The sequence below is a fragment of the Maylandia zebra genome, linkage group LG1 (genome assembly GCF_041146795.1).
Source record: "Maylandia zebra isolate NMK-2024a linkage group LG1, Mzebra_GT3a, whole genome shotgun sequence".
NCBI classification, from domain to species: domain Eukaryota; kingdom Metazoa; phylum Chordata; class Actinopteri; order Cichliformes; family Cichlidae; genus Maylandia; species Maylandia zebra.
Window position 1 is genome coordinate 39,241,333 of NC_135167.1, and position 16,058 is coordinate 39,257,390.

Here is a 16,058-nt window from a genome sequence, read left to right on the forward strand (position 1 = left end):
GAGTCCATGAAAAGTGCAGAGAGTTTTTATTTACATCATACAAACACATGTTCCCAGGATTACATTCAAAAATAAATGACTGCACAATATTGTAGCACTAAAAGCACGACGTACATTCTGTTTGGCTTCTGTTAACAACTTGACAGGAAAATGAACTTCACAGGTCAATATTTTTACATTAATACACCAATTTCAGTATTTCTGAACCACAACACAATCGGGACTACAGTCTGCTCCCCAGACACACACACAGAGTTCAATAATCGCCACTAATTTTAGCCAATCACATTACATTTCCACTCTCATCATTAAAAATGTCAATGATTTTTTATCGGGACTAACTTGACAAAAAGTAGTTCCACTGAAACCTATTGGTGGTGAGGTCAGGGTGAAGGGAGACGTCTTAAGACTGGGTGTGAGCTGTTGCATATTTGGACAAATACTCTGTAAACCTTTAACTGCAGCAGAGGAGGCCGCGTGACGCTGAATCTCTGAACACCGCTTTGTACCCAAAGTCTCCACAGTTTTGTCCAGCGATGGAGACAATAGAGCTCAGGCCTTCTGTCTGGCCCACAATCTTCAGTAATCCAGCCTTCCCAATGTTTAATGCTTTGTCCTTAAAATTTGGGATTCACTTCAAAGGCAGCTGTCAAGTCATCAATCACTATGCACAATCCACTCATAGTAGGGTAACGTCCATAACCTAAATATGACTGTAAAATCTATAGACGATGAGCTCTGGTACCCAGCATGTTGAGGTTTCCATTTCTAGTCCTCTTGAAGTTGTATTGACCAATCATGTTTGAGCAAGCTGTGCTTCAATTACAATAAACAGTCAACGAACTAATTCCCCAAAATGCAGCCTCATAAATCTGTCAGCCAGCAACACATTTAGTTTTTTTATTATCTTTGTCTTTGCATGTGTAAAAAATGAGCAGCAGAAGACCTGGCCTGAGTATCTGGTGGCTATCCTTCAAAAGGCGATCCATTCAGAGAGATTGCATTATGGGTAACACAGGCACCAGGTCTAAAAAAACAAACCGAAACATAATAAAATCTTTGTGTTTTGGGTGAAATGGCCCTTTAATTGTGACAAAAAGAGGCACTGCACTGATGGCTTTATCATAATATCTGTGCCCAAACTCACACTGACCATTTAACATCTATTAATATATACACAAGAAGTTCATAAGGTGTCCTATGAGACCCATAACAGCATCTTTATTTGAACAGAAGAGCTGCGCTTCAACAATACTCAGAGGCTGACAATATATTCATTTCTGTATTTACACAGTTTTCTTCAGACAGCAGCAATAAGCCACATTTCTTTAAAGAAACACACTTCAGTCCTTAAATGGCATTTATTTTTTGAAAAAACACAACATGAACTTTTGTAAAATGCTGCTCACTTTGGCTTCCAGGTGTTAAAAAAGAAAAATCTGTGGTATTTTTTCTGTTTATAAAATTTGGTTTGTCATAAGACGTCTTTTTTCTCAGCTGAAGCTGCCTTTTAAAAAAAAAAAAAAATGTTGAAAATGTAACGCACTGAAATTCAACTCGAAATAAAAACCCTGAAAAGCGAGACGAAGGAAAAATCGAGCTCTGATAAAAGAGGCCCGTTAAAAATGCATCAGCAGCACGCAAAGGGTGTGGAAAACAAATATTTCAGCATGTTTACAAGAGTTCAAACACACAAACATTCCCAAGTCGCTGCTTTTAGCCATCAAATCCTCTGGTGGGTTTTGCCCTCGGGAGTTAAAAGCAGCTGAAGCCCCGCGGGCGTCACCACACAGCCTGCTGGCTCCTCAGTCTGGATGACAGGTCTGTGACGGAGACGCCAGTACCGCTCTGCGCACACAAGGGGGCGGTGTTTAGTTGAAAGCAAAGCATCCACTGTAAACAAAGGTTCGTCTGGCAGGACAGACTCCTCGCCCCTGCTGTGTTGGTGGTCTGCAGCTCTGATTTTCAGAGATAAAATTAGCCGTTTCTTCATCAACCCCGGAGCGAGCAGAAGGGAACAATTTGCTCTGCTGCTCTGACGCTGTCACTGAGGGCTTCTCCTGGGGGAGGGGCAGGGCGAGGGGGGGCGGCGCACCGGTGGCAGGTCGTAGTGTCCCGGGATGTGGCTGTTCACCGGCAGGTCGTAGTGGCTCTGTGGGTCCTCATGAGGAGCGTGGCCGTGGGAGCTCTGACACTCTGAGGGGGAAAAGAACTCGCTGTGAGGACCAAACAGGCTGCCATTCTTTGTTTTAGTGCTGGAAAATATGCTGACTCTATTTTTTAAATAAAAACCCATCTGTGCATTCAGTCCTGCTGCTTTGGACTTGACTGGATGAGTTGGTTTGGCGTTACAGTCTGAGCTTACTCTGTGCTCAGTGTTTAATTCAACTTGTTGAACTCGGTCCTAAATAAAGCTTTTTAAAAGCCCACACACTCCAGGGTGGAAAAGCGTGCATTCACCCTCTGTTTAAATTTAAATAACATCATCTATAAATCGTTTAATAAGAGTCTAGCTCTCAGATGTGGGCACCCTGAACGAGGATATTAGCAAATAAACTAAAAACATCAGTAACAAACAGCAGTGTCGCATAATCACGTCGATGTCATGCCATGAAGTGGAAACACCTCCCTGTCTTTACTCTTTACTGTTCCTTTTATGTTTATAAACCCTTTATTACATGAAGTGTGTATTTTCTCTAAATGACTCATTTTCTTAGTCATTGTGTTCTGGATCCATGCCAGAGTATTTAAAGACATTAAAGGTAATTTCGTTTATTATGACATGCGTACTTATTGTAGAATATACTGCAGAAAAAGTTGCTGCTCAGAATCCATCTCATCTACAATCGTTTGTATTTAGCTGCAAAATGTGCTGACGCAAAAAGTTTTTCCAAGCTTAATTTTCAACATCAATTTTAGTTAAATTAGGCTAGACTGGATTTGTTTGCACTTTGCTTTTCTTCATTTCAAAAGTCTTGTCTGGATGTCAGATCTTAAAAACCAGCTACAAATGTTGCAGTCATACAGAGAAGAGAATCAGTGATTTAAACAACAGAGCGGCCACAAAGCTGGCTCTGTCATTACAACCACAGTCTTCTGTTTCAGGTAGAGTGAATGCAAATTGCAGTGATTTGTCTAAGAAAAAAAGACTGGACTCAATCCAATATGTGGATGAATGTAAGGATTTGATCCCGCAGACCTACACTTCGTTCCTCTGACTGCATATTGATGCATTACTAGTGTCCACAATACAATAAAAGCTAGGAAGAAAATCCTTCGGCTTCCTGTTTTTCCCTCTCCTCTCCCCTGCCCTTCCTCTTCCTTTAGTCTTTTATTTGTGGCAAACAGATGTTGATTCATTGGTCCATGACCTGAGGAAGTCTGGCCTGCCCAGCTGTCTAACAGGCCACAGACCTGTTTTAAGGTTTGACTGATAAGGACCTTAAAAGAGTTGCTATTTTTTGTTTTTTCTCCCAAAGCGGGTGGATCCATGGTGCCGTGGGTAGCACTGTAGCCTAATAAACTCAAGTTAATCCAAAGAATTATGTAAAATCAACTACAATATTGGGCCACACCTCTTAATCTTTGAATTCAGGTGTTTTTGTCCTGTTGCCGCGCTTGTATAAAATCATGTAGTCAAAAGAACGGATTGTTCTACAGATAAAAATTCATAACATTAAGGAGTGGGATCAGCAAGTGCTAACGCTCTGCAGGGTTCCACGTCTCCTCTGGCAGTAACATCAGCACAAAGACTGTACCAGGAGCTGCACGGCACAGGTTTCAGCTGCTGTAGGTGTAATGTGGTCCAGTATTTTTGTCCCTATAGTGTAAATCGCAGTTAGTTCCCACCTTACGATTACTTTACAATTCCTAATTTTAAAAACTCATAGTTCTTATTAAAATTAGCGTTAGAGTAGCTGGATCCAAATAGACTGGTTCATTCAAAAACACAAACAGACCCACTGATGTTTGCATGATGGAAATATTGGACGTTTAACCATAACAATAACTAAGAAGGTTGTGGTGAAGTGTAAAACACTCCTCGGACTTGCTTGAGGTCAGAAGTGTTGCTTACCTCTGCGTAAGGTGGCCGTGTGGAACGGCGGCGGGGGCGTAATCTCGGTGTACGCGCGCTCCCTGGGCACGGCCGACTTCATCTCCATGTAGCTGCTCTCCGGGGGGCAGAAGGGCAGGGGCAGCCCGGGCAGGTCTTTGATGGTGGCGTACGGATTCTCGCTGTTCAGAGAGCTGCTGCTCACGGCTGCCGAATCCTTCAGCTCTGCAGGAAACAAATATTGAGAGATTAACTGCATATGAAGTCCATGCAGAGCGAGAATGGAGCATGATTGAGAGTTAAAGCCTAAGCCTACTAGATGAAGCATTCACTCCATGAAAAGTGAGATTTTCATCAGTATGCAGCTCTGTAAATTGCTGTACAGCTGCAAGTTAATGACTGTTGATGTAAATTTGTAGGCAGCACAAAGGACTTCCAGTAACTGTCGAGTACTGACATAGAAATTGAAATTTCTAGCAGTTTTACAAGCCTGAGAATTCCTCTGGGCTCAGGAGACAAATCATGACAGTAGAGGACGACGACAGCTTCTGAAGTTTCAGCTTTCTTTATAAAGTGCTGATGATCTTTTACAGCAATAAGGAATCAGCTTTAGTTTAATTGTACGCTGATGAAATTGTAGGCTTAACAGATCTGCCTAAAGTAAGTGAGCCTGTTGAGACGAAATGTGTTTTTTTCCATGAGCAATATTCAATAATGATATTTAAATAATCCAAAAAGCAGCTTCAGACTTCTTTGTCTCTTTATGGAACGATGCCGTGTTAGCAACAAACAAGATGAGAAAAAATGTTCCCCAGTGACAGCAGAGGTGCAGCATTTAAAGAGCCACAAACACAGAGACACTGAAAAAAGACCAATTACAACAGAAATGTTTCCAGGGGACAATAAAAAAATGGATGTAAGCTTACGGTTTGTCTGATGGTTTCTTTGTTTTATCACTCGCTTCATGAGTCACTGAATTTTGCAACAAGCACGTCTCAGCCGTCTGCTGCGTCTGTGTTTTCAGACCAGTCAAAATGTTTTCTCAGTCTGCTTAAATGTGTTTGCGCTACGAGGAGCTCTCAGGACCACTACACACAGCCCACGGCCGAGCATGTTATGAGCTTACTGTCTTTGTTTAACATGCATTTTAACATTTGCTAAATGGGACTAAACAAACAGTCCAGCTGAGGATGATGGGAATGTCATCAGTAAACAAGCAAGCCAAACTTTATTTGTACAGCACACTTGATTCGACGTGGCATTCAAGGTCAAGTGTGAGCTGAGGTGAGTAAAAAAAACAAAACAACCTACAGATAATGTAAAATGAATGAGATTCAAATAATTTAATAAATGCAAAGAAAATAAACAATGAAGAAGATAAAATCTGACTGAGTGTGCAAATCATGACAGAAGGCTTGATCTTTTGTGTGGCCTGGGTCCAATTCCACCCAGACTATCAGAAAATAATAGAAACTAATAAATAAAAAAATATAAATATAAAAATAACATTTAAGCAATAGAAGTGATAAAACATGGAAACAGGAATAAGATCAAATAAAAATTAAAACAACAATATGCAAGTAAAAATGTGGAAAACAAACATTCAACATGTCACAAGCACTAGAAAAAAAATGTGATCACATGGCGGCGAGAGATCGAACGCTACATTTTTCCACAAGTACATAGAGTTCCCCCAGAGGGGGCCTTTGAAACCAATTTACATGGACATCTAATTCACTCAAAGCTTGCTGTTAAAAAATTACACGGGTGTTAGAAGAAAAGTCCCCACAGTTAAAGCCTCTGTGGACCATGAATGTCTGTGTAAAATTCATGAAAAGCCATCTGATGGATAAAGGTGTGACGGTGGAGAACACTGTCATCCATAGACTGTCTAAATAAAGCATACTTTGTAAGCATACTTTGGACAGCTTTTCCACAGCTAACCTCAGACTTCAGCAGTAAGTAAGAAAAGAGAGAAAATGAGGTGATAAACTACCTTTGTTGTAATATTTTCCGAGGCTGGCGCTGTAGCTGTAGCTCCGATCGATGCCAAAAGCTCCTGTTAACAATAAAAGACAAATCAGATGTCTTCATTTTGCTTTATAGCGAGCTAATCAAAAGCAGATAAACTGCTGTGGAAACCTGTAAAAATCAATCCCAGGTGAGTGATAGGTGCTGGCAATGCAACTCTCACCTTTTACGAAGTCCTTATTATTTTTATAGTCTCATATCGAGTGTGCCACGCTGACTAGGAAATGTGATGGTCGATAAACTTTGCTCGAGATTATAAGCAGGAACTACTTAAGCTTCTTCCTGGCCTGAGGCTCTCAGCCATTACCTGTTTAAGCAGCTATGCTGGCGCAGTTACTGAAAAGAGCCTAAGAAATATTTGAAATCTAAACTTTTGCACTCCACTCCAAGCTTCACGCACAACTCTGATCAAGACCCTAAAAAAAGGGTTAAATTTGACTGAGACACTTTGATCCCTGACAGTTCAGCTTACCGAGGTTATTCTCCATTATCAGCTATGTTTTAACTCTTTCATTACCAATGAGGAACTACAGCAGATGTGTTTGGATCAAAAATAGATAGGGACTTATTCTTCTCATTTATATTCCAATTTTTCATTTTCAGATACCAATAAAATACTTTTCATTGTTCAAACAATAATTTCCAGGTCTGTCAACAAACTGTTTTAGCTCCTATCGCTTTAAAGGCCTCCCCTCCCTAAAAACCCCACTGTCTTCTGATTGGCTGCCCCTCCTCTCTCCTGCAACCAGAACCCTGGTGCCTGTAAGCCAGGCTTCTCTACTCATGTGCCTTTGGTGTCCCTGAGATGACTGTGTAAAAAGACCACACTGAGCTGATGTTAGCTCAGCACAAAATTACAAGAAAATGTCAGACTTTAAAAAAGCTTTTGGCTCGCAGGGATTATTTTACATTTACCTCATAATTTAAAACTTTGATCATGATTGTAATCATCTAACATCAGGACATGAGAGAAAATGAGAAAAGCATGACATAGCACCCCCCCCCCCCCCCCCCCTTCATATATAAGGGTGGACAGCAAAACTGTGCAGCAAGCCTCTAGTGGGCTTGCTGCACAGTTTAAAAAGGTTTAACTCTGTGGACATGGCCATCAGAGGAACAGCAGTTCTTTGCTTTCTCACTTTGCCAGAGGTCACCACTTAGTCATAATAATATAATATTAAACTTTAAATATCATCAGAAGTCTGCACAAATCCTTCTAAGAAAGGACACGTATGAGATCTTTGCACTTCAGCTTCATACTTGCTCTTCAGTGAAAATAAAGACGTTTGGTTGATCCCACATGAACTCTGATTAATGTTGCACAAGACGTTTTCTTTCCACCTGTTATGACCGTAATTAAAGAATGCATTTAACTTAAGTGACATAACTGTTTAATTATTGACTACAATTTGATCACTCTGTTATATTACTATGAGACAGGCAAAGATAATGTGATGACAGTAATGTCTTATTTTGTAACATCCCCCCCCCCCACAGACACACACACCCCTCACCGCCAGCCAGCAGTTGCAGATTTTGCTGATTACTTTAATGCCGCTGTGGTCAGAAGGTCAGGAAACCAGGTTCTTGCTTTTATAAGCTTGTAAATGTTAATGTGCTCATTTTATTCTAGTCTACAGCTGCAGGTGTGCCCTCTAAATGATCCTTATGTGAATCACGCAGTGGAGAGTCACCTAGACGGACCTGAGTCTTTGCGAGGCTCGTGGTGTTTCCAGTCTGCAGGCAGAGTGGCATTGGTCTCGACTCCAAACAGACCTCGTCTCTCCCTCTCTGCGTTCTTCACACTGCAGAACAGCTGGTTGTTGGTGTTCTGTAAGGCAGGAAAAATGATAAACCGTCGCAAATGTACAAAAGCCAAATGAAGCGCTGAGGACCAATGACCTACTGCGTCTACACGTTTTGGTATCATATGATTTCCCAACCCCCTGAATACATAGCCAGCTGTTGCTGACTGTCCAAATGACATATTCCTCCCATTGCTGCCCTTCAGTTGCAATGAGGCATGAAGCTTTCTCCTTAGATATCAGAGATGACATTCACCTTGATGGTGCGGTCGTGGTTGTTGGGGAGGTGTGGCAGCGGAGGCCTGTTCTGGCTCAGTGTGTGGTAGCTGGGGTTGGAGTAGTAATGGTGGTAACTGTGAGGAACATCTGCAGGACGAAAACAAACACATGGCATCACGTCTGCTGCTATTAAATTACCTCAAGGTCAATAAAATGCATTCCACAATCACACAGAGTGAGATAGACATGAAACCGCACTGTGCATACAAACGACATCAACATCACAGTTCTCCAAAAATACTCAATATCCAGCGTAGATCGCTGACCGGCTGAATCTTCTTCTGCAAAGGCATGTTAGCAGTCAGCAGTGACAGCAGTCACAAATATAAATATTTACAGGGATTCAATAAGAATCCTCAACAACACCACAAAATCTGCCACAGTCCCACTTGTTGCAACATTTAATTTATCCCTTATGTATAAGATGACTTCAATTACTGCAGTTAATAAATGGCTGACACTGAGCATGATATCTATCTAGTTTACTGCACCAGTTTGTAAAACAATCAAATACGTTTGGCTGAATTAAATGGAAGTTTGAAACATATCTGACCATGCCTTCTTCTTCCAATTCTAACATACTATATGAAAAATTTGTTCAGTGATTTATTTTCATAATAAACCTTATTCAGGTGGCCTTCAAGTCCACTTAAATCACATTCGGTCATCAACTGTTGTACCAAAAGAAAACATATTTTTTTTAAAAATATAGTTATGTTGATTTCTGACATCCTGCTTTATATTTTTAAGGCTTAAAAAGTAAAGTGTTTTAGTGTCAGTTTAAACCTCCAGCAGGGAAGTCAAAAAGTGAAAATCAGCCGTCACATCAACACATTAATCAAAGAGTCAAATTTATATCCACAAACACAAATTTTCCTTTTTTTTGGCTGCAATGACGATTCTCCCATCTACTAATTTATGTCTATGTACACAAAATATATAATATTTTCCAAAAGAGTGAAAAATCCACACGTTTGAGGGTGGAGTGATTGGCAGTGATGTGACCTATGTTGGTGGAAACCACTAGAACCATAGTGCTGGTCCCTCACGAAAGATCAAAAACTACTGTTCGATTTTGCACAGGGTAAGATTTAGAAAAAGACCCTGGTTTTGGTTCAAATACAATGACTCGATTTTATTTTAAAGGCGGTTTGTTGCGTGCCGGGGTGACGTGTTCCAGCTGGACAGGATCAACAACATACGTGCTGCAGACACAAAACATTCTTCTCATTGAAACACGTTAGCTTTACTGCAAACAAAAAAAAAAGTTACTCGTCTCCAAGAACATGAACAAATACATTACTTCTCCTGTTTTGCCACAAAGTGCATAAAGTGTGTTATTAGCCGTGCTGGAAAAAGAAGAGCAAACGTATGAAAGTAAAGATGAAAGCAGTTTCTAAGGTGACTGGATTTTCAGGTGCAGCTGCCTGTGCACGCTCCAGCATGACAGTAAAATACTGGGTGATTGTTCCCACTGAACATGTCAGATTGTCATTATCCAGCGATGTTCTCGTACCCCCCGTCTGCACTTACCAAACCTTACTGGAAACTGCATGGTGCTACACACTACCACATTGTAGGTTTAAGTTCAGTGCTAAATTATTGTTGCTGTAATTCAACCTCATATCCACAGGAGATGAATCCTGTGTTGAGATTCTGATGTTTCAAACTCTGAACAGTCTGACTGGATGTGTCAGATTTTACTTTGAATCTGTGTCCGTTTTATGTTACGCATGCAGCGCTCAGTGGGATGAGCCATTCTCTGCATGAGCAGACAGAAGCATCTTCAGACTGTACCTGGAACGGCATATTCAGAGTTGACGGTGCGGCTGGTGGAGAAGGAGACAGTCGGGGTGTTGTTCTGCTTTTCCTTCTGCCTGCGGCGGTAGAGCAGCAGCAGAGCCAGCAGCAGGACCACCAGAATGACAAGCACAACGATGCCGGCGATGGCCCCCCACGACTCCCTCTCTCCAGGATTAAGACGACTCATGACGCTCCCCGTCTGCTGAAAGGAGTCTGACAAGCAGAGGGTGGAAGGAGAGCTCAAGTACAACAACCAGAGCAGCTTTCATGATTAATTCATTATTATTATGAACACATTACAGGTTACATGTTCAATTCGGTTTTATTCATATAGCACCAAATCACAACAACAGTCGCCTCAAGGAGCTTTATATTGTAAGGTACTGTAAATGTCAGTGTTATAACTCCCAAACTTCTGCTAACATGAGGTCCGTACCTTGCTTGCAGTCGTCGCCTCTGTTTTCACACACACAGTCTCCAGTAAATCTGTCACAGAGGAGGTTGGCTGGACAGGAACAGGTCTGAGCACAGAGCTGGCCGAAACGTCCCGGATCACACGCTGGAAAACAAAGTACATTTCTCTGACTTATTTCCCCTTCAGCAGCATCTGTATGAGATATCTGTTGACGTTTTACAGGACTCACTTGATTGCTCCTATTATTCTGTTAGGCCTCATCTCAGCGAATCTGAGTCACTGAGCTGGTCCTGTGTTTGTGCTGCTTTTTAATGCAAATATCTGTTTTGTTTCAGTTGTTCTGGTGAAAATTCTAGTATTTTGTTAGTCGAGCACTAATTAGCAGGTGTTTGTTTCTCTGTGATGCATCTGGACAGTTTATGATTGCTGCTTGCTGACTAAGCTAACTGGCAACAGCTGGTAGTTTAAATATGGTCACTTCCAGCTCTAAAGCAAAGCAAGATGCTCAGATCAACGCCTCACATTGGCTGCTTCCAATGATTAGAGTGGGTCTATGGATAAAAGCAAGGCCCTGGCTGCTGGGAAGTTAAAATAGTGATTAAAATCAACAGATTACCACTTCAAGTTCTAACCCTGTAGATACTCTAAACAAATCAAAAGCACCGTACTGTCCACGCTCTCATCTCTGCATGAAATCCTGTGGCACTCACGTTTGGAGCAGTCGATAGCGGTCCAGCCTGGTAAACATTCACAGTGACCGTTCCGGTGGTTGCACGTGGAGTTGTTGGCACAGGGAAGACACACTTCAGAGCACTGTTTTCCAAAGTAGCCAGCTGGACAAACTGTAACCACAGAAAAGAACCTGCTAAATGTCCTGCACTCACTTGTAAATGAAAGATCAGCGGCTTTTTGTGATGACTGCTGATTAGTGAGAAAGCCCACCTTGGTCACAGTTTGGCCCAGTGTATCCAGGTAGACAGTCACACTCTCCTGTCACATGATGGCAGCGGTATGATTGGCCGCAGGACTGACACGTCATACTGCACTGGTCACCGTACGTACCCGTTCTGCATTCTGAGGGAAACAGTAGGGCTGATATTAGACAATGCATACAGCGAGCGAGTCTTTAAGTCGTTTTTTATTAACTCATCAGATACAACGCTCACTGTTTTGGCAGGTGACTCCCCAGTAGCCTGGGCGGCACACACACGCTCCAGTTTCCCTCAAACACGTGTCGCTGTTTGGACAATGCTTGAAGCAGGTCTGGTTACAGTGGCGCCCCCACAGGCCCTCTGAACACGGCTCACTGCAGCGGGGACCTAAAGGAAATGAAGCAGTGAGCACATAAACGAAGCAGGAAATTACAACTTTTATTGACTCTAATCACATCATTTAGTTTAATAAAGGACCTACAGTTTTACATCTGCTAAAGCAAAGAGCAGAATGCCTTTCACTATCCCAAGTGTAAATCAGTTACTGATCTAAATACATAAAAACATGGTTATAACTGTATAATAAAAATGTAGTTGAAATGATAAGCAGGAACAGAGAGAAATGGGAACATGAGGGGTTTTAGTGGTTAACAGTTTCAGAAATGTTGCTGCTGAGCAGCCAACTCTGAAATATTTGGTAATTTAGTGTTCTCACCAAAAAGATTTTTCAAAACTGTAACTAACACGTTTTCCCCAAAACACAAAGAGCCTGTTTTATTTGCATGGATGGGAGGTGCAAAACCAGAAAAAAGTGCTTTTCATACTGGGCCAGTCTAGCAGCCTTTACGAGGCTGCACTGGGGTATGGACGTAAGAGTGAAACACTAACATCAGCATGTCAATGTTCACCTTCACTAGCACGAAACACACACGTGTTAGGTTAACAGAGTCCTCTCTAAACCCCCAAAATATTAGTCTCATCGAGTCAACAGAAGAATTGTTGGAGGTCAATAAGAGTGCAATATGTATGACTTTAACCCTGTGAGGTCATAAACATAAGCCAGATCATATCTCTTAGACAGAGCAAAAAAATGACTTTCTTGGAACAAATGTAAAAAATATTTCATGCATGTTAGAAGGTTTAGTTTTTGTCCCATATTTGTTAAAACACAGGAGAAAAATGTATTCACAAATGAAACGCTCTGTTTTCAAAGGCTTACAGTTTAGACCTCACAGGTCGAGTCAGGTGGTGTCGCGACAATCAGAAAAATGAATTTCAGATTGAAAAAACTTCATCTGGACAGCTGAGTAAGGCAACAAATGTTTAAGATCACCGCCTTCCCTTTTTAAATGGTCATATATGAAAAAGAAGGAGGAAGGAATTGGTGTTTAGTAATTCAGTTCAATTCGGCTTTATTTATACAGCACCAAATCACAACAACAGTCACCTCAAGGTGCTTTACATTGTAATGTAGACCCTACAATACAGTGAAAACCCAACAATCGTATGACCCCCTATGAGCAGCACTTTGGCGACAGTGGGAAGGAAAAACTCCCTTTTAACAGGAAGAAACCTCCAACAGAACCAGGCTCAGGGAGGGGCGAGGCCATCTGCTGCGACCGGTTGGGGTGAGAGAAGGAAGACAGGATAAGAGAGACAGAGATTAGTAACTGATAGTAAGAAACTTGATTAATTGTACAAATCTGATTGGCTCTGACACTGCTTACATTTACAACTAGACTTTCTTTAAGTCACACAACAATGAGAATAAAGGAGAGCAAGGATGGTTTAAAACCTGTGGCTCACAGTTTATCAGACCAGACTCATCTGTGACACCAAAGCCAAGCTGGCAGCGATACATCAGCAGGACGTCATCACTTACCAGACCAGCCTGGCAGACAGTGGCACTCCCCAGTGGTAGCTTGGCAGCCGTCGGCATGAACACAATCACACCTCTTCAGGCAGCCAGGCCCAAACGTGCCCATCTGCACAATGAACAAGTGCCAACGGGCAAAGAACTGTCAGGGGAATCTCCTCCACATTTGGCCAGCCCAGTCAGAGTGAGACAAAATACTACACTGGCAATGTGATGTTGTGTAGACAGCCTGGTGGGCTGGCATCGCAAAGACAAGAGGGGTACTTTTCCAAAATGCAGATTGAAGCATACAGAGGGCGAGGTAAGGGATTCAAAGCTGGACACTTCTACGGGCTGCTTAATCAGAAAACAGACAACCCCTAGAATTATCAGCCGTATGATTTGAGTGTCAGTCTTATCAAAGACGCCATTCGTCTCATCAGTGTGACATGGACTAAACACAGACCAGACTTTTCTTATCTTGGAGAGCATTTATGTTACACAGTGACAAAGTGACATCTGTGACAAAGTGACAACCACTGCTTTTATTTTGTTTATATTTTATATGCATTCAGTGTGTTATTGCACACTTATTAATTAAGATCTCCATTTACCTTTATCTGCTGATTTGTTGTGACAGGTTATTTTTATTAAATACACAATAACAATATATGTTATATATTTGTTTACATTCCAGTTTCCCCATCGAGCTGAGTCATAAAAGCATTATTGCTGTTACTCTGTGCACTTGTGTGCAGGTATGGTGTCTGACAACATCCGTATTCAAGGTTCAAGGCTGTTTTATTGTCGCCCTACAGAGAAAACTGTCTGAGACTAAAGACACTGCTGTATAGGACAGACGTGTCACAAAAACAGCGCTCCCTGTTGTCTTGTAAAAGGATGAATCTATTTAATACCTGGTTTTCCAACATCTTTTACAACTTCAAGGGTAAATATTATATATAACTTCTGCCAGTATCTCCAGATACTCACCGGGCACGGTTGGTCACAGCGCGCCCCCTGCCAGCCAGCCGTGCAGGTGCAGGATCCATCTGCAGGGTTGCATTTTGCTCCGTTGGCACAGTGACACGTGGCATTGCATCCTGGACCCCAGGTTCCTTCGGAGCAGGGGATGGAGCAGTCCGGACCTCGCCAGCCTGCAGACCCACAATCAACTGTAAGTCTTTGTTTTCCTTTTGGCCAGTTTTCCTTCATGATTGTTTTTCTTTATTCATCACCTTCTTTGCAGAAACAAGTTCCATCAATCGGTGAGCAGTCCACATAGTTTTTACAGGAGCACTCCAGGGAGCAGTTCTTGCCATAGGTGCCACTTTTACAGGGATTTTCACAGTGAAGCCCCTGCAGTAACCCCCAAAGTTTGGTTTACATGAAGACACAACAGGTATAGAAAGTGAGTCATGAGTCGTTAATCTACTCTACCACTGACCGTGAAGCCCGGGGCGCAATGGCATCGTCCTGTGGCCCCATCACACACCCCTCCATTCACACAAAGACACGGCTCCAGGCAGCCATGACCATAGAAACCATGAGCGCAGGTCTCATTGCAGTATAGTCCCGCCCAGCCCGGTTGGCATGTGCACTCTCCTTTCATTGGATGGCAGCTGGAGAGTGTAAGCAGACATAAATATGAATGGAGCAGTGAGAAACAGAGGACCTAATGCCAAAGAAAACCCACAGTCAGCGCCTGTCTACATGTACTTCAGTACTTGTCTTCATACTGCAGAGGGGCATGAAACCACTTTAAAGAAATTATATTTGATGCTGCCATTTTTCTGAGCTGGAGAATAATCTCATTGGTTGACTTTATGGTTGATGGAGCCACTGCAGCATAAGATGTTAATCAGGCTCCGTGATGCCCACAAAGGCCTGAGAAATGAAAACATCTGTGGCTGTGTGGTCTGCTTAAAGCAGCTCTTTAATTACATTTTGTGCTGCAACATTATGATACGATATGATAACATTTAACCTATACTTGGGAATTTCCAGGTAAACCTAACTGGATGAAGATCCTGGAATAGACAAGATTATTATAGGAGATCTCATTTGGTCTCATTTGGGAAGGATCCCTCAGAAGGACTTGGAAAACATGGCTTTCTGGCTTAATATAAGCACTGATGGATGGATGGTTGGATAATATAAATAACATGCCATCAGCCTCAGTTAAAATGGTGCAATACTATGCAGATAAAGTAAATAACACATATTTATGAACCAGTTATTATAATATTATTGTTCAGGATCTTTTTGAGAAATATCTGAGAGTGTTGTGAACACGAACTATATAATTAATAAAACTGTGTGTCCTGTAAAACCTACAACATTATTAAAAGAAGAAGAAAAAAAACACCCTTTGGTTAAACAGCGCAACATAAAGTGTAGAACAAGGGTAGCGTCAAATATGTGAATTCAAATTACAAGAATGTTTTTTTAATTTTTCACTTCACACTGCATGCATCACTATTCAAAGCAGTAAATGAAGCTTTTGCCAGACTCATGTAAGAGCTGCTCTTACCTGAGTGTGTGTTTGTCCTGACAGAGACACGTGCGCTCACAGTGCATGCCATATATGCCGTCTGGGCACATCCTGTCCCTGCAGTGCGGACCACTGAAGCCCGGCTCGCACAGACAGGCTCCATCGATGTTGTAGCAGCGCGCACCGTTAGCACAGTCGCACACGCCTTTACAGTCCTGTCCGTAACTACCTGCAGCACACTCCTCCTTACACCTTAATGCAGGAAAACACACAGACAGAAAAAAGCTGGGGCAATGGGATAAAATATACAAATGTGTGTTTGAGCACAGTATGCACAAACCAAATCTAAACGTTCTGCATTCCTGTGCCTCTGCTGTTTGGTTTTGCCTG

At 42.0% G+C, this 16,058-nt stretch overlaps 1 protein-coding gene across 1 annotated transcript in view; it reads right to left on the minus strand.

Moving 5' to 3' along the window:
* Positions 1–9: 9 nt before the first annotated feature.
* Positions 10–16,058, minus strand: part of LOC143419407 (uncharacterized) — a 60,061-nt gene continuing 44,012 nt past the window's right edge. Inside the window, exons 9-23 of the mRNA XM_076885994.1 lie at positions 15,708–15,920; positions 14,622–14,796; positions 14,413–14,533; positions 14,168–14,331; positions 13,202–13,304; positions 11,554–11,706; positions 11,330–11,461; positions 11,098–11,229; positions 10,409–10,531; positions 9,967–10,185; positions 8,147–8,256; positions 7,790–7,916; positions 6,051–6,113; positions 4,076–4,279; positions 10–2,196 (exon numbers count right to left, since the gene is read on the minus strand). Of these exons, the coding sequence (XP_076742109.1) occupies positions 2,045–2,196; positions 4,076–4,279; positions 6,051–6,113; positions 7,790–7,916; positions 8,147–8,256; positions 9,967–10,185; positions 10,409–10,531; positions 11,098–11,229; positions 11,330–11,461; positions 11,554–11,706; positions 13,202–13,304; positions 14,168–14,331; positions 14,413–14,533; positions 14,622–14,796; positions 15,708–15,920 (2,191 nt within the window). The 3' untranslated portion in view covers positions 10–2,044. The remainder of the gene's footprint in view (positions 2,197–4,075; positions 4,280–6,050; positions 6,114–7,789; positions 7,917–8,146; positions 8,257–9,966; positions 10,186–10,408; positions 10,532–11,097; positions 11,230–11,329; positions 11,462–11,553; positions 11,707–13,201; positions 13,305–14,167; positions 14,332–14,412; positions 14,534–14,621; positions 14,797–15,707; positions 15,921–16,058) is intronic.